A 24,337-nucleotide genomic window follows, 5' to 3' on the forward strand; every position below is an offset into this window, starting at 1 on the left:
AACCCTCCTCTGCTTCATGTTTTGCTCTACTGTCCGGTGGGCCTTAACAAGCAGAATGGGTTCTGCCAAGGGGCCGCGTCCGTGTCTAATTGGGGTGGTTCATTATGAAGCTTTTGCTAAGACGCATTGGATTAAGTGCTCCATTTTCTTCTACACATTGAAAACATTACACAGCAAATGACCAACAGGGTCTATTCCGTTTTAAAATGTTACGTAGAATTTCTCTAGTCCTTTCAAGTGAGCACGTTAAATAACAATTTACATGACTGTCTTCTTTGGGATCTGTTCCCACTGAATTCTCTCTCACCTTGTGAGAGGTCTTTCTCACTTCCTGCAGAATTATTACAGAAACCACTCCTCTTTGGAGAAGCCGATCTCCACAAGCCAAGCCTTAGTGACATTAGGGGGCCAAATGTGGTTCTGTGAATCTATTTCTCATCAGAAAGCTTGTATGGATAGTGTTCATATTTAAAGCAGAGGTTGGATTTACTAAGAGTTCTTTGAGAACCAGATCTGTCCATCCTTCCAGTGATAATTGCCCTGATAGGAAGTGTCCACGGCAGCTCCCAGTGAACAGGAAATGCTGTGTTTGATTAGGGCTCAGTTTCATTCAGCAGAGATAGCAAGGACAGGGCTTGGGGTCCCGGAGACACCTAGAGCATCTGTGGGGCCTAGGACCCAAAGAGCAGCTGGGAACAGTGTTGATAAGTCATGCCATGTGTAGCTGGAGCAGCAAGGCTGCCGTTCTTAATATTTTGTAGTTCTTAGAAAATATTTCCTAGGATATTAGCTTGTTCTGTAAACTGAGCTTTCAAAACCCCAAGTGATAGAGTAAGAAATAGGTCAACAGTGTTCACTGAGGTGAGAGATGTCTGGGTGTAATTGTTTATCTTAAAAGCCATATAATTTTGGGGTGATAAGCAATAATTCCTTGCAATAATTCCTTTTAGTTGCATGGGGTTTTTACAGGTAACATTATACATAAGCCTTATAAGCAATCCTGTGCGGAATGCAGGAAATAGCAGTGCGTTTTCCACAGGCCACAGCTGGATAAAAAATGAGGTTATTTTTAGAATATGTAGAGTTGGTAGATGTTTGGTATTTCACTGTCATGAGTAGCTTCTGTTTTATGATACATTGTACATTGCATTATTCATTGCATAGACCCACAGTTCGTGGAATGACTATCACCAGGACTCCAGCAATGAAGCAGACTGTAGCCATAACCACAGTCCAACATGGACTTCATTATTTCCCCTGACTTATGCACATAATTATTTGATATCTGAAAACATAATTGAGATTCAATTATAGGTAGGGAGGAGTGAGTTGTGGTTCAGATGAAATAAGATTGGCCGTTAGTGGGTAACTGCTAATGCCAGGTGATGGTAAATAAGGGTTTATTATATCATCCTGTTAAAATATTCCTAAATAATCATGACCCCAGGGTCCTGGGATCGAGCCCCGCATCGGGCTCCCTGCTCCACAGGAAGCCTGCTTCTCCCTCTCCCACTCCCCCTGCTTGTGTTCCCTCTCTCACTGTCTCTCTCTCTGTCAAATAAATAAAATCTTTAAAAAATAAATAAAAGGCTAAAAAAAAATACCCTTAAGCCCCATAATTTTTTTTTTTTAAAGCCCTTCCTCCATGTATTGTTAGAGAAGAATACATCGTTTTTCTTTGCATGGCGCTCTGGTCAGTTTCCGCCTGTCTTCCATGCTCGCACGAGAGACTGGGGCACTTGAATGTTACTGCTGAGACAGTAACAGGAGGGAATATACCTTGATTAGTTTGACAGAAGCCAGCCGGACTTGGATGGATTCTTGCACGCACCCATTCATGTATTTGCCGGGATCAGGCTGTGGTGCAGCACCGGCTCCAGAAGAAAACATGGCCAGCTGGCAAATCCTAGGTGCTGCGCTCCTGACCCTTGGCCACAGGGTCAAACACCGACTCTGTGTAGTTATGGTGCTACCTTAGATTTATAGCAGCCTCAAGTTGTATAAAATGATCTGTTGCTTCGAATACAAAGGCCTCAGAACCCTGCAGTTGGACCTTTGAGTCCCCCACTCAGAGTAACTGAACCATGTGACTTTAATGAAGGCACTTAAAGTGAGGGTACGTCTACATCTCAGTGCAGGGATATTCTGATAAAAATGTGTACAATGCCTAGCGGAGCTCCTAGCACAGTAATAACCCTCCAAACATGGCAGGCATCGTCAGTAATAACAGCACTGTGCATGAGGGGATCCACCACTGCAAATTTATGGAAGATCATGCCAGTCTGAGCTGTGTTGAGGGCTTTCCCTAGTGCAATTCTGTGCTATTCTAGGGTTACTTGGGAAGCCTGTTGAAAAGGTTTTGGCTTTGGAGGTATGGGACTCACTTCCCTGAGAACCCCACAATGTCAGGGACCTCTTACGGTCTACTCATTGTCCACCATGTGGAGGCAGCGCAAATACTCCGAGACTCTAGCTGCAGGCTTCCTAACCACAGACTCTTGGATGGATTTCAAGGGTCTGAACTTTCCCCAAATATATGCGAAATTGTGGGTGTATGCATGTTTCTTAGGAATAAATTCCTGGCTTTCATCAAATTCTCAAAAGGCTTCTTTATTATCAAAATAAAAGTTAGGAACCTCTGCTTTTAATAATCTGGGTTTGGGAATATGGGTTTGAATAATTAAAAAAAAACAACAGTGGAAGGCATTTTTAAATTTCCAATATGTTTGGTGGTAATTTTAAATAAAATGTTTTGAATGCATGTTTTCTGTTCTGTTGTTTGTCACTCATTTGCCAGGTTAAATACCATTGTGTAAATTCTGATAAATTCAGAGGTCTCTTCTGATTAGCACACTAATTATAAAGTCAGAGAGCAAGAATCTCAAGAGTATTTGTTCTAAAAATTCTGTTTCTAAACAAGTCAGAAAATTAATTTCCAGAATGTGTTTTAATAGCTATGAATTCTGATTTCTGAGACACAACGTTGCCAAGGAGCTTAAGATTTCAAGGAAAAGTTGTTTTTGGTGTATGGGAGTCTTTATCTGTTCTTGATTTTCTAATTGCTACTAAATTCTAGAAAATACTAGAGGCTATTACCTGGTCGAATTAATTATAAGTAAGTTTGCTTTTTAAGGGTTGGGAATAACGTTTCGGGGAACATAACATGTGTCCTTCCTTGCCCCATTTTCTGTTTGGTCAACTTGTATAGGTCATGGGATTGCAGTTTCCCAGCACTGTTAACAAGAGAGGTAGGAAGTTAGTATTAACAGCTTTATTTAGCTCTGTAAAAAAGAAAAAAGAAAAAAAATTCTTTGGTGAATTTTCACTGAATACCTGGCAACATAACAAGAGCATTATTTTGTCGAAGGTCTCGGGCTGGGGAAACAGGTGGGAGTTCTTTCAGGTACTAGAACATTAGAAATAAGATTAGGAGCCCTTGTGAGACCCTGTGGGGTTGTGTGTGCATTTGGGGCCCCTGGTGAGAGGCTTTGGAGCACAGGGTGGAGCAGAGTAGAGGATAATGTAAGGAGGCTGCCACCTGGTCTAGGAGCCCTGCAGACGAGCCAAAGCAAGCCAAGCCAGAAGAAGATCTTAAACTGGGCTGTGAGCGTCTGAAGAGCAAGTGTAGCTGACTGGCAGCGCTCTGGGAAGGACTTGACAATTTGAGTAGCCGTGCCTTCAAGTAGATTGTAGCAAAACCCTTGGGACTTGGTCTTTCCATGGGAAAACATGTTTTTGTTTCTCTTTACACATAAAAACCACGGATCTGCTCAGGACTTCATCGGAAATTATTCTCAACAGCAACAAAAGAAATGGGTCTTGCTTTAAACTCCTTGGTTATGCCTATCGCTGAAAACACGTGTTGGGAGCTCATCCGTTATCACAGTAGCTGGGATGCTTTTTCCCTGGGCAGGAAGAGACTGTGGGCTTGCCTCCACCAGGACCAAAAGCCAGGCTCCCGTCTTTCCAGAAGAAGGTGGAGCCAACCCTGGTGGCCAAACCACAGATTTGGCTGGCAGCTGGGAATACGATGCATCCTTTCACGCCTTCTGTTAAAGAAAGCATTTTTACATAAGCTGATTTCCATCGGGGGCTAAAAAGAGATCCCTCCCAGAACTGATAGAATATTATTATTCCTTCCATATGGCACGAACGCTGTTATTTTAAATTACCTCAGTCTGAAAGCCCCAGCAGACAGTTCCATTGTAATCAAATGCAATAAAACACAGAATGAGTGTCTTCAAACACTGGGTTTTACATTATGCAAGAAGGGCAAATGGAGACTAATGCCTCTGGACATATGTGAAGAATTTGAAGTGGGGAGAGGGGTAGCTAAGAAAATACCCAGCACCAGTGGTCCGTCCTTGCTTTTGGTCATTCACACCATCTTTCGTAAGATTGTATGTCACTACAAAAGTCGGTGCATTTCTTACAGGTGACCAAACTCAGTACATTTTATAAAGTTAATCACTCTAATAGCTTGTTAGATTCACATGCAAAGATTGGAATATAACCAGACTCCCACTTAGGACATGGGGAGCATCTTCTGTTGGTCTTAACTAGAAAACTGTGGCGAGCACAAGAGTACTCAATCTATTTTAATGACCACTTTGGATTAAGTGTTTCTTTTTGGTTATCTGTGTTGGCTCCTTGGGGCTCCCACTGAGAAAAGAATTCTGCTAGTGAAATGTTGACTTCTTTCCGTATTGAGAAATAGCTCCCTGATGTTTTGGTTTTAGAGGCAAATGCTTGAGCTATTCTCCATATGAGTTACATGAATGTCCTCTTCTTCCCTTTGCCCACCAGCAAATTGACAATATTCCCAAGCCATTGCTTGCTTGAAAGCTGCCTTCATGGGTGATCCATATCTAGTATGGAGAGACTCCACTTGTTTTGTGGGTCATCACAAGGGTGGTGTGGTTTGTGAAGGTAGCTGGAAAAGGGAAAGAAGCAAACTCAGGGCCGGAAGTGATGCCTGGAAGTGCGCCATTTTAGAGTTGCCGTGCCGCAGGCAGAGGAAGTGGGAATACTCTCGCAGAGGGAATCCACAGTGCTCTCAAGGCACTTGTCTTTTGCTATCCGTTTGCTCTGTACCAGAATTTCTTCACCTATAAAATCAGAATGATGTACACTTCCATGGGATTATGTAATAAGGATACTTAAGAATTTTACTTAAAAAAATAGTGTCCTTCAGAGTAGACAGAGTCCTATAAAAGTTAAAAAGTTGCCAAGCGTCCAGTCCATAGTGCACATCCAAGAGAATCTTATATTCTTGGTACTCCCCAACGAACTGCTATTTAACTGAGTCTCGTAGATGTACCCCTGGGTAATAGCTGCCACTTTGCAAAGTGGTTCAGAACAAGCTTTTCAGTATTCCATTTGTGCTGTTGTTCGAATTTATGAACTTATTTTAATAGCTAAGCCATTGACCGTTGCTCTGTGACCAGTAGAAATTCGCTGCGCTTTAGCCATGGATCGATCAGTCCCCAAGTCACGTTCTTTTCATCCGCTGGTACAGGTAAGAGCCAGCCTTGCGTTTGTGCTGGTCATGGGGGCTCTGCGACAGTTCTTCATTAACTGAAAGGAAAATTATCAGTTAGTACTTTGGAGGCAGCTGAGTGCCTGCTATTGGTCATGTACAACTCATGCGTGGCTGTTGGCCAGCATTTCTGCAAGTTACTCAAGGCCAGGTCCCAGAGCAAGGCTGTTGCAGGGTCTCCCCTCACCTCCCAACCACTTCCAACAGAAATGAAATGCTTATTTTGAAAGAATGGACCCGATTGTAGTGGACAAATTACCACTGTAATAATTGTTACATGCTAAGTGTAGCTAAGTATACTTAATATTTAGCAGATTAAGTGTTGATTAAATGTATTAAGGCTCCCTCATTCAATAAGCATTGATAAAGCAATGTCTGTAGGCCGGGGATGGGGATGTGGAAATGAGTAAGATAGAGTTTCTGTCTCTGACCCTCCCTGCCCCCAAAAATGTGTTGGGCATTTAGTCTTTAGGTATGTCAAATTAGTCTTCTCCCTTTTACATTTTGACATCCTTTACTGAAAACTGACAGTTTCAACTTTTTACCACCTGCACATTCCCTAACCCCTTAAAATATGACCTCAGTTAAAGCTACTCTACTGAACTATTAAAGCTCATCAATGATATCCTAATTATGAAATCTAGTGGCATTTTTCGACCCCCAGCTTCCTTCCCTGGAACATCTGACACAAGCCCCACCACGCTCCAGTTATTTTCCTCCCTTTGGCTTTTATTATATACCATCATTCTGTGTCCTCTTCTCTGTGCCTGTAGGTTCAACTGTTACCTTGCTGGCAATAACACATTTGATCTTTAGCCCTGAGATATCCCTTGAGATCCCAACAAGTATCCCGTGGGATCTGGGATCTTCCTGGTACATCAAAAAAATACATCTCTCTTCCTGACCACCACCAACACACACCACTGAATCTGTTTTTACTCTTAAAAGTTTTATTTTCAGAATTATAATTATTCATATCATCTAAAACCGAGATCAGAAGCTTATAATCTTATGGGAGGTAGTACACGTTTATAGACTTGAGCCTGGAAATCTTCCCTTTGGCTCCAATATCAAATCCAAGCAATTTACCCCTTGCCAGGCACTTTATATGCGATGTACCCCAGGACACATGCACTCTCCTTGACCTGAGTTCTAGGCCTCCACGACGGCTTGCCATCATAGTCAGGAGGTGTTACATATGCATTGGGTGATGACAAGCCATAGGCTACATGAGCCTCAAGCTTTAGTAGCTAATATTTATTGAGTACTTGTTATGTACCAGCCACTGTGTGAATCCCTTTGCATGTCTTATCACATTTAATTCTTGCTATGGCGTTATGCTGTAGTCATCCTTGTTAGTCTTACTTTATAGATGAGCAACTGAGGCAGGGAGAAATCAAGAGGAAGCAATTTGCCTACAATCCCAGAAATGGATGGATTCAGGGTTCCATCCCAGGCAGTCTGATTCCAGAGCCCACACTCTCAACCACTCGGTTACACTGCCTGTCCATTAGACGATTGCTAGTTCAAAGGCGTTGCTTGAAATGGCCCCTGGCTTAGATACTAAACTCATTGAAATGTGAGTAATTTCTTCCCTTTTAGTCTTCATTAATGAAGACTAACTATACGACAAGTGCTTTGAATGAGGAACCAGAATACAAATTGTAGAACTGAAAATTGGTGACCTGAGTAATGGGATTGAAGGAAGAGAACTCTAGTAGGAGTGGAGAAGCAGAACAGAGAGACCAAGAGGAAGCTCATCAATCCACAAGGAGTTAGCTCTCCAGTTCATGGTGTCTGGTGCAAGGTACAGAGAACAAGAGTGATAATTCACCTTTCTCCTGAAGGAGCTTGCACCCTATCGCTTTACTTCATCGGCCTATTAAGGAGCGTGCTGAGAGGTACTAGACAGGTGAGACTGGCAGGTGGCCTTGAAAACACCTGAGTTTGGTACTGTGGACATTCTGCAGGCCATGAAGTTCTCCTCTTGGGCCACAGGTGAAGAAATGCAGCCTCTTTGACTCGGGGTGACGTCTTCATGCTAAGGAATCACCGTCAGAAATAATTACTCCTGTTACATGAAGAGATGAAAGCCTCTCAAAGCTTTCATAAACTCCTTGCCTTGTTTAAAATTCTCCCACAGTTGCCTTCCTTGTTTGTGGTAAGTTTGTTTGCCTGGGCCAAAAGTATTCATCCATTCAACAGATATCTATTGAATATGTCGTCTGTGTTCAATCCTCCAGGAGTTGTGAGCTGGCTGAGAAGGCTAGCTCTGGAGCTGGCTGGCCAGGGTTCAGTTCCTGTCTCTACCATTTTCTAGGTGAGTGGTTTGGGCAATTTATTTAATTGTTACAAGGTAATTTTAATAATAGCTATTATTATAATGACAAAACACGGCTTCTTGGAATTTATAAGTTAGCAGGGATAATAACAACTAATAGTTTTTGGAATAGGCTTGTTAAGAACCTTGTATGTATCACCTCATTTAATCCCCATACCAACCTTATAGCTATTTCCTGCTATTATTCTATTTTACAGATGAAGAAACTGATCTTCAAGAGGTTGGGTGGCCATTGTGACATTGGGAGTTCAAACCCTGTTTGGTTTGATTCCATAGTCTGAGCTCTTAACAATTTTACTCTAATAACCCTTAAATTATTCTGATTTTTTTCCAAATACTTATCTTTTTCCCTTTTGATTGCTGACTACTAAAGCATATATATGAAGTTCAGTGAAAGATGTCTAGCCATCTGCTACTTGAGATGTTTGTTTTAGAATGTTAAGTTGCTGAAGGCCAGAATGTGATCACTTAACAGACCTTATTTTGGATCTAACTCTATACAAAAACTTTCAGGCATTCAATAGACTTTTTTTTTTTTTTTAAATAATGATTATTTGGGCAGTGTTGGTTATTCAGAGAGCAATTTGTCCCTGATCAAGGTGATGGTATTTGGGGGGCAAAGAATAATACTGGAAGTAGAGGTTTAGGAATCTCAGGAGTTGGGGAGGTAAGATAATCAGAACTTGTACTCTAGAAGGTATGAAAGGTCCATGGGAGTGGTTGATGAAGGGTTTTGCTGATGGAAAGTTCAAGATTCAGACATCCACCTCAAGAGCTACTCCTCAAGGCAATTGACAGAGATTGAAGAGTGCAGGATGCTAGAGAATTTTCTTTATCCTTTGTGAGAAAATTGATGTTGTCTACATACTAATTAAATTTACATGCATCATTACCTCCCAAGGCTTCAAGTGTAGGGATTAATGTTGAGTGATTACAATACCTCCACATGTTTTCCATCACATCTTAAAATGCCTCTCTAGGCTGATGAACTAGGATGTATGGAGCTGGCAAGCTGATTTTCTGTTTCAGAATGTAGGACTCTGGGGTTCTGTGAACACACCAGTTAATCTGTCAATGTCCCTTTCTTTACAAAAACAAAATAGAAATGATTACACTTGCCATAACCCCGGTTGGAAGATTAATGACATGACATTTGACCATCTGGTTACAATTTTTAAGTGGGAACTGCTAAATAAAGATACAAACTGGTGATATTTTATTTGGGGTCAAGTGATCTCAATTGCCCTCAAACTATAGAAAAGATATTACTACTTACACTTAGGAAAACAGCTACAGAAAGAACTAACCTTTAAAAGTGTTCTTAAAGTTTTTTTTAAAGGAAAATTTGGAAAATAAAGGGAACAGATCTACATAAAAATGAAAATATGTTTAGGCTAAGGTTGTCTGCTAACACTGGAAAACGTAATCAGGAATTATTCCAAAAAAGGATGCACGGTTCTCATTGGGGAGAAGAGGGAAAGATAAGCAAAGCACAGTTGGAATAGAAAATTCTTGAGAGAGTAATACAGTACAGGGTGCCCCTCAGCTGCTATCCTGGCCAGGTACCTACAAGGAATAGTGCCCAGGGCCCTCATTGTCTTACCCCACCACACTTGGGACCCAGTCTCAACTGAATGAAAACCGACAACAGAGAAGCCTGCTTTGGTCCAGTCAGCAGGGCAGTCCTCCCTTGGTATCCTGCAGATGGTTTCTTGGCAAGCTGCTGGCAAGAGTGTGCTAACAGTCATTAGTATTCTTTCCAACAATAAGCCTCAGATGGGACCCCTACTGCATTAAGTGACTGATGCAGAGAGTTTTGCTGCCTCCTTCCACCTCCTCACTCACCCCTCCTGTGCTCCTTACCTATAGCCCAGAAGCTCCAGGCACACTTCAGTGAGAGCCAACAAAAGGGAACCATGGAGAAGAACCACAGAAAGTAGAGGCTTATTACATCATTGTGGGGGCCCCTTAGCTGTTTTGGAGGGTTCTGCTTCTGGTGGGAGTGCTCTGCTCTAATGTTGGGACAAGACTTAGGGAGAAGGGCAGGTCATTCTTCAGGCCATTGACCAGACCTGTAAATGAGGCCAGAGCCAGAAACAGAGAGATTTGCAATGTCTCTCCTCCAACTTCTAATAATTTTGCCAGATGCCTTTTGTGGTTTTATAGACCTGGGATAGTTCTCTCAGTTCTGAAAGCCCATAGTAAAAATCTGTTCCAGAATCTAGGACAATCCCTGGTATATGGTAGCTTCTCAAATATGTGTTGAATGAATGCATGAGAAGTCTTCCTACCCCAAAGTATGGTGCACATTTGGAACAAGCCTCAAAGTTGGTGAAAGGAGTCTACCTGGGGGGCCTTGGCCTTTGTTGTATAGGGCTGACCTTCTCGCTTTCCTTTGGGTTATATGCTGTGTTGCAAAACATGGAGGCTTTGATCTCTAGACAACTTACATTGTCTAGGGCAGGGATGTGTCAAAGAATGAAGGGGTCACCGTGCAATGATCCTAGTACTCGCGTTAAGCATGTCCTTGGGGCCTGGTACTGTGTGTACACATTGCCTGCATTTTGTCCTGCATCAGCCCCCTGTGATGCCGGGCCACACTTTCAAGGGCAGGCTGCCTTCTCCAGGACCTTTTGAAGGAATGTGATTGATATGTCTATACCTTGTAATTATCTACATTATCTAAATAAGCAAAATACTGTAGATCTGTTTAATTTTAATTTTTGCAGATTACAAATGTTTTCCCCCAAAAGTCACCCAGGGATAAGTAAGGCTATAAAACCAAGATTCATCCTTTTTTGAAGAAGAGTCTGTCCCAAATACCAGGTGTCCTGCTGAATGATCTGACCTATAATAACTGATAAGTAGAGGCCAGTAAGAGACTTTGGAATCCATGAGGCTATCTTGGTCTGTTGTTTGCCTCATTTAAGGCTTGATACATTTTTGAGATACTAAACATTTATCTCCCCAAATAGGCAGCCAGAGATGAAACTTGGGAGTGACATGAATGATTCAGGTCTCTGTGACATCAGCATCCTGTTACTGCTCCGCAGGGTGCTCAGTGTCACTGGGGGCCTGGCATGCCTGTGAATGACAATGGCCATTGCAACAGCTTTAAAAGACTTTCAAAATAGAAATGTTTGCAATGGCTTGGCATTCAACCAATTTGGAAGGCTAAAATCCCATAGTTAGGATCCTGGGGATTTCTAATTTTCTCTTCCTTTTTCAGAGGCTCTTTTCCAGGACTCAGTCAGTGTTAATGAATGGCTAGGTGACAGAACATCCGGTAGACTGGTCTTGAGGTCGTGGAAGATAAACTAAGTTAATAAAGAAAAATATTTATCACACGAATGCTGTAGAGCAAGACAGAATACAGCTGGGTCATTCAACAAGACAGTTGTTCATAAAAATGAGGAAAAAAAATGAAAGGCTAAGGGGATATTTGAGTATGTTATGATTGGAAACTTATGATTCTATAAGGTGCTCCCTGTCCTCTAGAATTTGTGTTCTAAATCTCATCTTAGAATTATCCCACTTATATAAATATATATATATATATGTATACACACACACACACACACACACACACACACACACACACACACACACACACAATGGAATATTATGCAGCCATCAAAAGGAATGAGATCTTGCCATTTGCAACGACATGGATAGAACTGGAGGGTGTTATGCTGAGCGAAATAAGTCAATCAGAGAAAGACATGTATCATATGACCTCACTGATAGGAGGAATTCTTAATCTCAGGAAACAAACTGAGGGTTGCTGGAGTGGTGGGGGGTGGGAGGGATGGAGTGGCTGAGTGATAGACATTGGGGAGGGTATGTGCTATGGTGAGCGCTGTGAATTGTGCAAGACTGTTGAATCACAGATCTGTACCTCTGAAACAAATAATACAATATATGTTAAAAAAAGAAGAAGATAGCAAGAGGGGAAGAATGAAGGGGGGGAAATCGGAGGGGGAGACGAACCATGAGAGACAATGGACTCTGAAAAACAAACTGAGGGTTCTAGAGGGGAGGGAGGTGGGAGGATGGGTTAGTCTGGTGATGGGTATTAAGGAGGGCACATTCTGCATGGAGCACTGGGTGTTATATGCAAACAATGAATCATGGAACACTACATCAAAAACTAATGATGTAATGTATGGTGATTAACATAACAATAAAAAATTAAAAAAAAAAAAGAAGTATCCCACTTAGAAGTGGCTCTGTCAGTTAAGCATCTGACTCTTGATTTCGGCTCGGGTCATGATCTCAGGGTTGTGAGATCAAGCCACGCATCAAGCTTTACATGGGGCATGGAGCCTACTTAAGATTTTCTTTTTTAAGGATTTTATTTATTTATTTAATTGACAGAGAGAGAGACACACAGCGAGAGAGGGAACACAAGCAGGGGGAGTGGGAGAGGGAGAAGCAGGCTTCCCGCCGAGCAGGGAGCCCGATGAGGGGCTTGATCCCAGGACCCTGGGATCATGACCTGAGCCGAAGGCAGTCGCTTAACCAACTGAGCCACCCAGGCGCCCCTACTTAAGATTTTCTCTCCCTCTCCCTTAACCGATCCCCCATAAAAAAAAAAAAAGAAATATCCCCCGTTGTACTTCTATTTGATTTTAGGTCATATATGATGGCAGTCTTCATTCGAGATTCTGAATATCTGTTTATAGAATGACATACATAAAGGCATTGCCTGGACTTGGCAAGTTTTTGTGGAAAAGGAATGATTTTCAAATTTGTTTTTATAGTGCTTTAATATGATACCATCCAACTTAGATACTACTGGTTTTTGTTGCTATTGCTAAAATAACTATTAACCTCTATAATATTAATCTAATATTTGCTGGGCACATTATTAACATTTAGTCTATGAAGTCACAGTTCAGTTTCATTAATTTAACTACAGCAGGATAAACAAGTCTCAATCCAGGACCCCACTGCCTATGTCCAAATCACTTTGAGCTCCTGAGTTGTTTTGTTTTGTTTTGTTTTTCCTTAAGACTATAAGACTCATGAAAAGCTTACACCAAGCCCTCAACTATCTATTAAGGCTTGACATTTGCCAAACACTGTGATAGCATAGTGTTTGTTTGGCACATTTTCTTAATAGAAGTTCCGTGGGTGAGAAAGTAGTGTGTGTGCACACACTCACGTCACACGCAATAGGTGTCTGTCAGGTAGAGAAGGCAGACCATGATACGTGTTTTAACATTTGTGGAATATATTGCCCTGTGAGAGAGAGAGAAGTAATCACGGGTCAAAATGGCTGATTCGCAGTTCGATCTCTGGGGCGGGGTCTGCAGTTAAGGGGTCCTCACCGCAGGCCTGCAGAGCCTCACTCAGGATCCACACTGCTGAAAGGATCGCACTGCCTGTTCACCAATGAAGATATCTGGAGAGAGCGCTTAGTGAGAAGTACCTACAGATCACAACCATGTATTGCCCCAGACACCCCTGAGAAACACTGACCGTGCGTCAGCTAGTTGCAAAGGTGTGCCATGGGAAAGGACTTCGAGCCACTGCCTGGTGTGGCTTCACACTTACCCTCCATCAGTTTGATCCTGAAGTAGGCGATGAGAAGAAGCAGCAGCAAGGTCACAGGTAGGAAGACCCCAGCGAGCAGGAACCAGCCAGGGAGCTCCCTCATGAATGCCGACATCACAGGGCTCATTGCCAATCACCCAGACCCCAGGGGCCAGCGAGTTCACGCTCAGGGTGAGGGCAGCTTTGCTCAGAGTCTGCACTTGTTTTCTTCTGGGGCTCCGGCCTTTGCTCAGCACATCTCGATGGAAATCTTGTGGACTTTGCTCTATTTCAACAGCCCCGTGAATTCTGAGAGGATTGCTAGCAGGTTACTCTATAACTCAGCTACAAAGTGTAGAGGAATTTGAATGTGATTCCTCCAAACCATTCCAGAGAGGAGCATTTATCTGGCCAGGGTTGGGAATGACACCAGGAGGCCTAGATTTCTTTGTATTCAGTTTCTCTGGAATGAAAAGTACCTGACTCCAAGCAAAACTCATTGTTATAGATATTTTATTTATATATTCCCAGACATGGGAAGAATTTTTCCTACATTTTCTAAATTTCAGAGTTGAAAATTACTTAGTAGCCATGTTCATGTACTTATGAACCTGTGTCTAGAAAGAGTGAATTTTCCTTCATATGTAGTTGATATAACTAATATCAAGGAAGGAGGAGCAATATTCTTTCCATATGTAAAAACTCTTCCTAGTATATCCTCCTCTGAATACTTTTCTGAGAGGTGCACTGGTATATTTATTTATTCAACAAATATTTAATCCTACTAGAACCCAACCTCTTGGCTAGATGCTGGCTGTACAAAGAATAGTAAGTCATGGTCCCTGCTTTCTGAGAGTGGAAATAGACACAGAAAGAGGTAATTGCCACAAGTGTTACAGTGATGGAATGGATAGTAATATAGCCCCTTTTCCTTCTCCCCTTGATGCATCAGTTTTTGCTCACTGCTTTAGTAGTTTGTACTCTTAGTTATCTTTTGCTTATACATTTCTGTGGTCCACCATTAGCAGTAGAAGGTGGGCCCTGAATGCTAGTGTTGTGGTTTGTGTGGTAACTACAGAGTTTCTGGGAAAAGAAAGGGCAGTAAATCATTTTGACACTGATGTATTAACTAAGTTGAGTTGTCACTGACTGCTTTAGTGAAAAAAGTTCAAAGATACTGGTCTACTAAACTAAAAGCAATGGAAAGAATCATTTCCATAATCAAAGAATCTCCTGGAGAATTTGGGAAATTTGGAGGGGAAATTGACAGCCACCTTCTTGGGTTCACGTTCTAACCTCTTTTCATGTTCTAACCCTGTCCCTGTCCCCACTGGGGAGCTGCCTGGGTGAGTGGCTGGCAGATTCTATCAAGCACATGCTGTTGTGAGTGCCTCTTGAATTCTTTTCACCAGGGATTTTGCATGGCCATGCAGAGTCTTAGTCCCCCTTGTAAAGCAGCACCCTAATTTATAAAATAAGAAGAATGGAGAGCATCTCTGGGATGCTTGGCTGGCATTCCTAAGCAATGAACAGTAAACAGCTTCCTCTCAGAAGAGAGACATCTTAATTTCAGAAAGAGCCATTTAGAATAGCCAAGATTAAGTCAGCATCTGTCGTACCTTATTTGCTTCTCTTCTCCCCCTCCACACTCCCTTGAGTGGTGTTGTTGCTATTTCTCTTGGGTGCTTTCCAATGAGATGGCTCTCTGGTGCTCTTTCAGCTTGAACAGGATGCTAATTTGTAAAGGGTCAGTCTACAAAGAAATTCCATGAGCAGGTGACATTACCAGGGAGATGTTAGGCAGCTTTTAGGCAGACTGTTTGTCATGTTCTTTCTTTCCATTTTATTCCATTCAGCATTCAGGCCTTCACTGAATGCCTAGCAAAGGTAAGTAAGAGTAACACGCAAATATATAAATGACAATGATATAAGCTCCTAATTTGACCTATAAAGTGCAATGTAAGCACTGAGGAGAGACTGACTGATTCCAGTTAGGGAATTGGACCAAGGTCATTAAAAGGATAGCATTTGAGCTAAGCCTGGGGATGGGGAGCTGTGGAATGACCTCCTTAGACAAATACATGACAGTAGGTCAGGGCAAGGTTTATGGAGGACAGGGAAAAAAATAAGAGTACCCAAATGATATGGGGTTCAGACCAGAGATATGGAGGTAGAAAATGGGGTAGCATCAAGGCATAGACTCTTGAAAGCCCTGCTAAGGACTGCACTGTTTAGAGAAGGGGGACCAATGGAAGGTCTTTGATCATGGAAGTTCATGAGCTGACCTGGGTTCATTTAGGTAGCCTTTGGGAGAATGGACTGAAGAGAAGATCAGAGTAGACTGTCTCAACATGGTATCAAGATATAATGAGTCTGAGATGGGGGCGGCAGAGGGAAGGGAAAGAGGAGGACAAGAGGCTGCAGGAATCATATGAACAGTCCTTGGTGAATAATGAGAGAGAGAGGTAAATGTCACCCATGATACTACTAATCACTGAGCACTTACTCTGTATCGGGCACCTCATAAATACTCTATGTGCATCTTATTTAATCTCCAGAGTAACCTTATAAGGAAGAGACTCATTAAACAAATGAAGAAATGAGGCACAGAGAGGTTAAATAACTCTCCCAAGATGCATATGTAATCAGTGACAGATCTGGGACCGTACTCCTGAACCTGTGCTCTCATCCACTGTGCTGTGCCGGGTGTGGGTGGCTGGGGAGATGGTAGTGCTGGAAGGGGAGACCTGAACACAGGCTGGGCAGCAGGTTTGGATGGGGGAACATTTATAGTTTTGCACTCATTAAATTGGAGGTAATGGAAGGGGAAGCTTGTGGAAATCTGGAGGTCAGGAGAGAGGACAAGTCTTGCAGTGCAGATTGGGAGTTCTTAGAGTACAGATGGTGGCTGGGGCCGAGCAGGTGGAGAGATTGCTCAGGAAGGAGTGTACATGAGAATAAAAGAGAGACCAGCTGCGGACCCTAAAGAACGTTCTCGCTTAAGACATGGGAGGAAGGATGAGAACCAGGGAAGAAAACCAAACGACTCTATGGGGTAGGAGAGGAGCCCACAGGATGCAAAGTTAGGAAATGGTTGCAAAAGAAAGTTCCAAAAAGGAGAGGGTGAGAAGTAGTATCAGTGACTGGTTCTGAGCTAATTCTGACCCACGTGGAGAATTCTAAGAGGTGCAATCTGTGAAGTGGACTTAAAGGTTTACTCTCTTCTTAAAAAGGCTCTTTTGGGATATAATTGACATAATAAACTATACAACTTGGTAAGTTTTGACCTATGTGTATATGCCTGTGAGCTCATTGTCACAATCAAATGAAGAACCTATCCATCACCCCAAAAGTTTTCTCTGTTCCTTTCCCATCTCAGTCTCCTACCCGTCCTGCTCCCCCAATCTGCAGTCAACCCCTGATCTATTATCTGTTACTATGTGTTTGCATTTTTTAGAATTTTATACACATGGAATCATACAGTATGTCTCTTTTTTGTCTAGCTTCGTTCACTTGGCATAATTATTTTGAAATTCATCCATGTTGTTGTGTTTCAATACACAGCTTTATATTGCCAAATAGCTTTTCATTGTGTGGATATCCATTTTTTACCCATTAACCTGTTAGAGCTGCTATGAACATTCCTGCATAATTCTTTTTATGGACATGTGCTATGTGCTCTCATTTCTCTTGGGTAGATACCTAGGGATCAAATGGCTGGATCATATGGTAAGTGTATGTTTAACTTTTTAAGAAATTGTCAACCCGTTTTCCAAACTAGTTGTACCATTTTATATCTCTGCCAGCAGTGTTATAAGAATTCTAGTTTCCTCACATGCTCACCAACACTTGGTATGGTCAGGTTTTTGGCTATTCCAATGATAGGTAGTGGAATCTCACTGTGGTTTTAGTATGCATTTCCCTAATGATGTTGAACATCTTTTCAGGTACCTGTTTGCCATTTTATGTATCTTAGTTCATAAAGTATCTGTTCAACACTTTTGCATGTTTCAAAAAAATTAGATTATTTCTTCCAGAGTTTTGAGAGTTCTTCATATACTCTGGATACAAGTCAATTATCATATATATGATTTGCAAGGATTTTTTCCCCCACTCTAGCTTTGTCTTTTCATTCACTTACCAATGTCTTTGAAAACACAGAAGTTTTAAATTTTAATTAAGTTCAGTTAACTAATTTATTTTTCTATGGATTGTGCTTTTCATGGCATGTCTAAGAAGATAAAGATAAGAAATCTTTGATTAGCTCAAGGTCACAAAGACTTTCTCTTGTGTTTTCCTCTGTTTTGTAGTTTTAGCTTTTATATTTAGGATTATGATCTATCGTGAGTTAATTTTTATATATGATGAGAGATATGGGTTAGAGTACTTTCTTTTTTCATACAGATCTTCAATTGTTCCAGCACTATTTGTTGACAAAGCAGTTCTTGCTCCTGAATTGCCTTTGAACCTTTGTCAAAAATCAGAAGTCCAATTATTTCTGCATTCCGTATTCTGCTCCATTGATCCAGTTGTTAATCTTTACTCCAGTGTCATTCTGTTTTGATGACTGTAGCCTTAAAATAGGTCTTGAAATCAGGTACTCTTAGCTCTCCAACTTTGTTCTTTTTCAAAGTTGTTTTGGCTAGTACAGGTCATTTTCACTTCCATATAAATTTAGGATTACCATGCCAATTTTTATAAAAAGTCCTGTTGGGATTTTCATTGAGATAGCATTGCATCTGTAAATGAGCAGAGAATCAATATGAGGAGATAATTGATATTTTAACAATAGTGTGTCTTCTGACCCATGAACACCACATGTGTTTCCCTTTTCTTTGGATCTTCTTTAGCTTTTTACAGCAATGTTTTGTAGTTTTCAGTGTGCTAGTCTTGAACATTTTTTGTCAGATTTATGCCTAAGTGTTTCATATTTTTTATGCTGTTGCAAAAGGTATTGCTTTTTAGATTTTGATTTGTGATTACTGCTAGTATTAAAGGTTTTCTTAAATTATGAAAAATGCCACAGGACTGGGAACTTCTAGAAGATAAAATATTAGAATTGATTAAAACATCCTCCCGAGCTTGGGAACTTTTATTTATAAAGGCTCTCATCCCAATCCAAACTGGTTGCTTGGAGTTATATTTAGTAGGCATAGCAGCTGTAGAAGGATGGGGACAGTGGATACACTGGTAATCTATCTGATTTACTGGAATTCAGGGTGGGATTCCATAGGCAATGTGCAATTTCCTACCACAACTACAGCAAATTCTTTACCTGGCTCTTTACCATGTAGTACGAAAAATCATTAATATTATTGGAAAATATACATCTGTGAAAATTGAGGGACATAACACATTGGGGATTATACTCTCCTATTGATTTCCTTAATAGCGAATCCTCCCATTGTTGATTTTACATGATTATTTAAGAAACAAGTGGTTGCAGATTTTGATATTTGGGAATAAAATGCCTAGGGACTACTTGTACATCACCTATTATACTCTTAGTGAGAGCTGGACAAGTCTTCCTTAGATAATTGTGACCTATTGCAGGTAATACCAACCCCACCAAGCCTCTGATTTAGATTCTGCATTAGTCTGCCTGAACCATAAAGAATGACTCATTCTAATGACATGGGCAAAAGCCTACCTCAGGTAATTGTGACCTATTATAGATAATATCAAACCCACCAGGGCCCTGATTTGGAGTCTGCATCAGTCTGCCTGAGCCATAAAGAATGACTCATTCCATTGACATGTCATAGGCCAATGGAAGTTCTGAAGTCCAGCAGTGGAAGGTGCTAAAGTTCCATTGACTGATACCTGGGCTATCAGATTGTGTACAGCTACAAAACCAATACAAAAAATTCAGTACAAACAAAACTAGTGAATTTCAAATAAAGTGTTTTGATTTAATTATATGCATGACATTTTGCTGAAATGAAGCCTGACCCACAGGATAAATGTAGTACTGACAGCCCTTTTGAGTAGGAAAGCCTATCTGCTTTGGCCCTTTATTAACTGCCCCTCCTAGCTTGGCTCATAACTGAGTACTATGACCTGGCACCAGTACTACGGTCAGCACAAAAATGAGTGCTCTGAAATCATGTGGCAGCGATGGGTTATAAGGTGCTCATTCAATAAAAAAGATGATCACAGAAGAGATAATACAGAATCTACATTCTTTGTGAACGTTGTGCGAACATCCACCAGCTTTTATTTATTTATATTTGCAGGCAAAAAATATTTATTAAGGGCTTAACATGTGCCCTGGAGGCATTGATCTGGGGACTATGAACATATCTCTGGATAAGATCAATTCCCTGTCCTTACAGAACTTACGTCCCAGTGGAGTAAACAGACAGTAAGCGATAGTAGGTACCCGTTTTGGAATGCGTGTACTGTTCTAGGCAGTGGTCTCATCATTGCCTGTGCTGTGTCTCATTATGGTCTTACATGAATGCCTTTGAAGTAAGGGCCATTTTTCTCATCACTATTCTACAGACAGAAAAGCTCCTGGAGTATTCATGACTCATCAAGGATTACACCACTAGAAAGTGGCAGAACTAGGATTTGAACCCAGAGCCCAAACACTTATCCACTGTACTCTTCTGCTTCTCAACCTTCTAGAGACAAGAGTCTGGAGGCTAGAAATCCAAGATAAAGATGTTGGCAGAGTTGGTTTCTGTGGAGACCCTTCTCCTTGGCTTGTAGGTGGCCGCCTTCTTGCTGTGTCCTCACTTGGCCTCCTCCCTGTGCACAGGCACTCCTGCTGTCTCCCTCTTCTTAGAAGTGTACCAGTTGTATTGGACTAGAATCCCACCCTTATGACCTGTTATACCTTAATTGCTTCCTTAAAGGCCCTAGTCACATTGGGGGTTAGGGCTTCAACATATGAATTCTGGGAGGGGACACAATTCAGAGGTTTCTCTGAAAAGTTGACTTTTGAGCAGAGACTTGAATGAAGTGAAAGAAGGAGTCATGTGCACATTTGGAGGAACAGAGTTCTAGGCAGAGGGACTAGGAAGTACTTAATTTCTGAAATGGAAATGTTTCTGGCATGATCAAAGATATGTAATGAGACCTATGGTGTCTGGAGCACATTGAGAAAGAGGACAAGTAATAGAAATTACACTTTTGAGAAATACTGATCTAGAAACTTGACAACACTGACAATAGGCCAAGAAAATGTGCCCATCTCTGTGTCTAATCTCTGAAGCTCGAATTCTACCACAATTCATTGAACATTGCTTGAAAAATGGTTAAATATAGAGAATACTGGGGTAAGCAGGTTTCTTTACTGCAAGGTTTTGTAGAGCCTTTAATTTGGTAGGGTGCATTGTGAATCCCCAAAAGGAATACTGCATGAGCCTTTTCCAAACTTACTGGACCATCAAGTCTTTTTTGCCAGGAGGCTCCTGGGAGATTAAGGTCTACATACAGACCATGCTTTTGGGGATGGGCCACTAGGTAAGAAGATTTGTCCTGGTGCTCTGAACATAAAGCTTGTCCCTAAGTATCAACATATAGGTTTGAGATTCTTAGGTAGGGAACAATGGATAAGGAACAAATTATGAAAAATTATGATGGTGGGGTTTTTGTTTTTATTTTCATTTGCTTTTGTTTTTGTAAATTGTACTAGCACACACGGGCCCCCACAATTCAAGAAGCATCAACATTGTCTCATTCATGAAATTTTTCCAGTTGTCAGCTCATTCCACTTTGCAAGGTTATTTTGTTCATTGGAAAATGATCTTTAGAACGTGCCCACCTGAACACAGATTCTTTGTAATCCCATCCCATCTAGGGTGGCCTTAGACATCAGGTATTTCTGGTCATTAGCAATAAGCTATAACAGAAGTGGGTGGCTCTCTGGGGTTTGTATGAAAGTGAATGTTTGCCCTTCTGAGTGGCAGGGAAATGAGGGCATTTTGACACCAAAAAGTTGTGTGTTGCTTGAACAGATTTGGAATCTCAGAGATGGAAGTCCTGCCAATTCAGGCTTTTTCTCCCTTCGCCCATTCTGTTTTAATCAATCAATATGTTTATGAAATAAGAGATCAGAACACTGATTTATGCTAATTTAAGTTAATAAAGTTTCAGTGCCAGCACCCCTCATTTGCATAGGCTCTTCCAGACCCAGGGAAAGGTACTGAAAATATAGATACTTGGGCATAGTTTTTGTAAAGTTTGCAAAAGAAAAATATAATAACTGCAATTGATTAAGACTCATTGTCTTTGCACCTCAACTTCCCTTCTGCCATGCTCCTTGTGTCATGTCCTGTTGGGAGCAGCCATAGACATATTTGGGACAGGTCTTGGGGAAGATGAGTTGGGGACACATTTAATTGGGTTAGTAGAATGTATATGTGGTTTACAGTCATTCTGTATATAGTTAAGTTGTGTCTAGCTGTGGTGTGTGAAAGGCTTCGGGAATACTCCTACCATCCACTGTGCAGTAACTCTTAGTGGGTGACCTAAAGGTTCAGGGGCAAAAGGTCATACCTCAGTTTGAACATGTCCTATGGTACTCAACTTCAGAAGTATATGGGAAGTGGAAGAGAAATAGGTTTGAAATATATGGAGCCAGAGCGACTCTGGAAAATTCTCCCAAATATCATGCATGTAAAATTATAACTGGAAGATTTGATTCTCATTCGTGCTCAGTCAAAATGAAAGTTCTCTCCTACAGCGTATATACAATTACAAAGTATACATTTTGGAGTTAATTGGGTAAAATAGAATTTTTCAGTACTGTGTCTGAGGACAACAATGGTTAGCAACAGTCCTACAAACAGTAATTGTATCTTTGTGTGATTTTACGGATCCCCAAGTATTGGATTACATTTTAGTGTATATGATGGATCTTGTCTTGACTAAGTGGGGCACTTCTGGACAAAAGAGCGCACAGAACTACATGAAGAAACCTGTGTTCTAATACCAAAGTATACATATTTATGAAAGTTCAATGTATGTAATATAAATTTTATTATATGGTTATATAGTACAATATAATATAATGACAATTTTAAAAAACATTTAATTCCTCTTGGAATGCCTTGATTTCAGATTAGTTTTGTGTTCTTCAAAATTATTGATTATACCAAAACTCAAATATGATAAGAAGGAAATTCCTAGTGGAGGCCAAAATCAAAAACTGAAAGATCGACAAAACCCCCAGAATGTAAAAAAAAAAAAAAAAAAAAAAAAAAAAAAAGCTGTTAGCTTTTTAAAATATGTATCTTGTTATTTTTTTCTCAGTCTACGTGAATATTCATTTTCATACAAATTTTGTCTGCAACTTTGTATTTTTTTCTCTGAAATAGGGAAGCCCCCCACCCCCAACAAAATGTAAAGCTTCATACCTGCAAGACCTGAATCCACTGCTGAAGAACAGAAATTTTCCAGAGAAGAAAAGCCTGAGAGAAGTACCAGACAGCCTTGCAGACCACTTTGTGATTTCTAAATGCTCTAATTTGGGCTTCTTGCCATAATTTCAGAAGGATAATGACCCTTCTCATTGGTTTTCTGGCTATTTGCAGGCTCTGGAAGGCACTTGTGACTTAATGGGCTCTCACCAGAGGAACATTCACCAAAGATGGTCATGTTCAGTATTAAAGGGCAGGGGGGTTGGGAGGTGGCGGGGGCAGGGGGGAGGTGGTTTGAAGTGATTCCACAGACTCTGTGCAGTAAAGTCAGAGAGGGGCGCTTTTTTTTCTGCTTTAGAAGAGTTACATTTTATTTATCTATTTATTTATTTACTTATTTATTTATTTAGAGTGTGTGAGTGGAGGTGGGGTGAGGGACAGAGGGAGAGGGATAGAGAGAATCTCAAGTAGGCTCCACACCCAGCTCAGAGCCTGACTCGGGGCTCGATCTCATGACCCCAAGACCATGGCCTGAGCCAAAATCAGGAGTCAGTCGTTTAGCCGACTGAGCCACCTAAGCACCCCTATAATTGCCCTTTTAAATCGAATTCTCCCATAGCATAACATGTGCTCAGTACAGAAGAGCTTCCATTATTATTGTGGCAATCTCTGCCGTCCAATGTCCATTCCAAGGATTACATTTTATATAAAAGATACACACATTCGTACAAATATAACATTTATGTTTTATAACATGTTTTTAAACATGTACCATGTGTTAGGTCATGAAATCAATTTAGCAAGTCTCAACCAGAATTTTATAAAAAATGAAATAAAAGAGAAAAATATTTGAATGCATTTCACGTGGTAAGAGACAGAACTGTTTTATGAAACTTGTTTTAGTGTTGGGAACAGGGTGTGTGTGGGGTGTGTGTGTATGTGTGAACTGTATTTCTTACCATTAGTTGCCTTTGAAAGTTTGAAAGTCATTGTTACAAGGCTTATTCTTCTAATGAAAGTAATGAAAACATAAGTATTCACGTCCGAGCGGAATGTTAAGCAGAAATGAAATCTAACCCAAATATCATTGATTGATTTTATGGCTTTTTTTTTTTTAAAGATTTTATTTATTTATTTGTCAGAGAGAGAGAGAGAGAGCACAAGCAGGGGGAGCGGCAGAGGGAGAGGGAGAAGTTGACTCCCTGCTGAGCAAGGAGCCCAATGTGGGCCTCAATCCCAGGACCCTGGGATCATGACCTAAGCCAAAGGCAGATGTTTAACCCACTGAGCCACCCAGGCATCCCTATGCCTTTTTTTTTTTTTTTTTTAATTGGGAGGCAACCTTTTCCCGCTAAGTAGTACTATTCCTAAATGTATGTCACAGAGAAGATAATCTAACACAATGCTGTTACACAGATTTATAGCTGATCTTTGAAATACAAGTCAGAATGCTCCTTTTAGAAAAAAACATAATTTTATTTCTATTTCCCTTTAGAAAAAAGTCCTTATGACTTCTGAGGTATCCAAACAGTTCATCCACAGCGCCATTTA

General features: G+C 40.9%; 1 protein-coding gene across 1 annotated transcript; it reads right to left on the bottom strand.

Annotated features, from left to right (window-relative positions):
* Positions 1-2,490: 2,490 nt before the first annotated feature.
* On the bottom strand, positions 2,491-20,812 carry SMLR1 (small leucine rich protein 1). Its single transcript, XM_036120799.2, is given in 6 exon segments — positions 2,491-5,577; positions 13,440-13,591; positions 13,593-13,727; positions 14,215-14,267; positions 18,694-18,748; positions 20,805-20,812. Coding segments are annotated over 6 exon segments (489 nt in total). The 3' UTR covers positions 2,491-5,491.
* Positions 20,813-24,337: the final 3,525 nt, after the last annotated feature.

This window comes from Halichoerus grypus, chromosome 9 (assembly GCF_964656455.1).
Source record: "Halichoerus grypus chromosome 9, mHalGry1.hap1.1, whole genome shotgun sequence".
NCBI lineage: Eukaryota > Metazoa > Chordata > Mammalia > Carnivora > Phocidae > Halichoerus > Halichoerus grypus.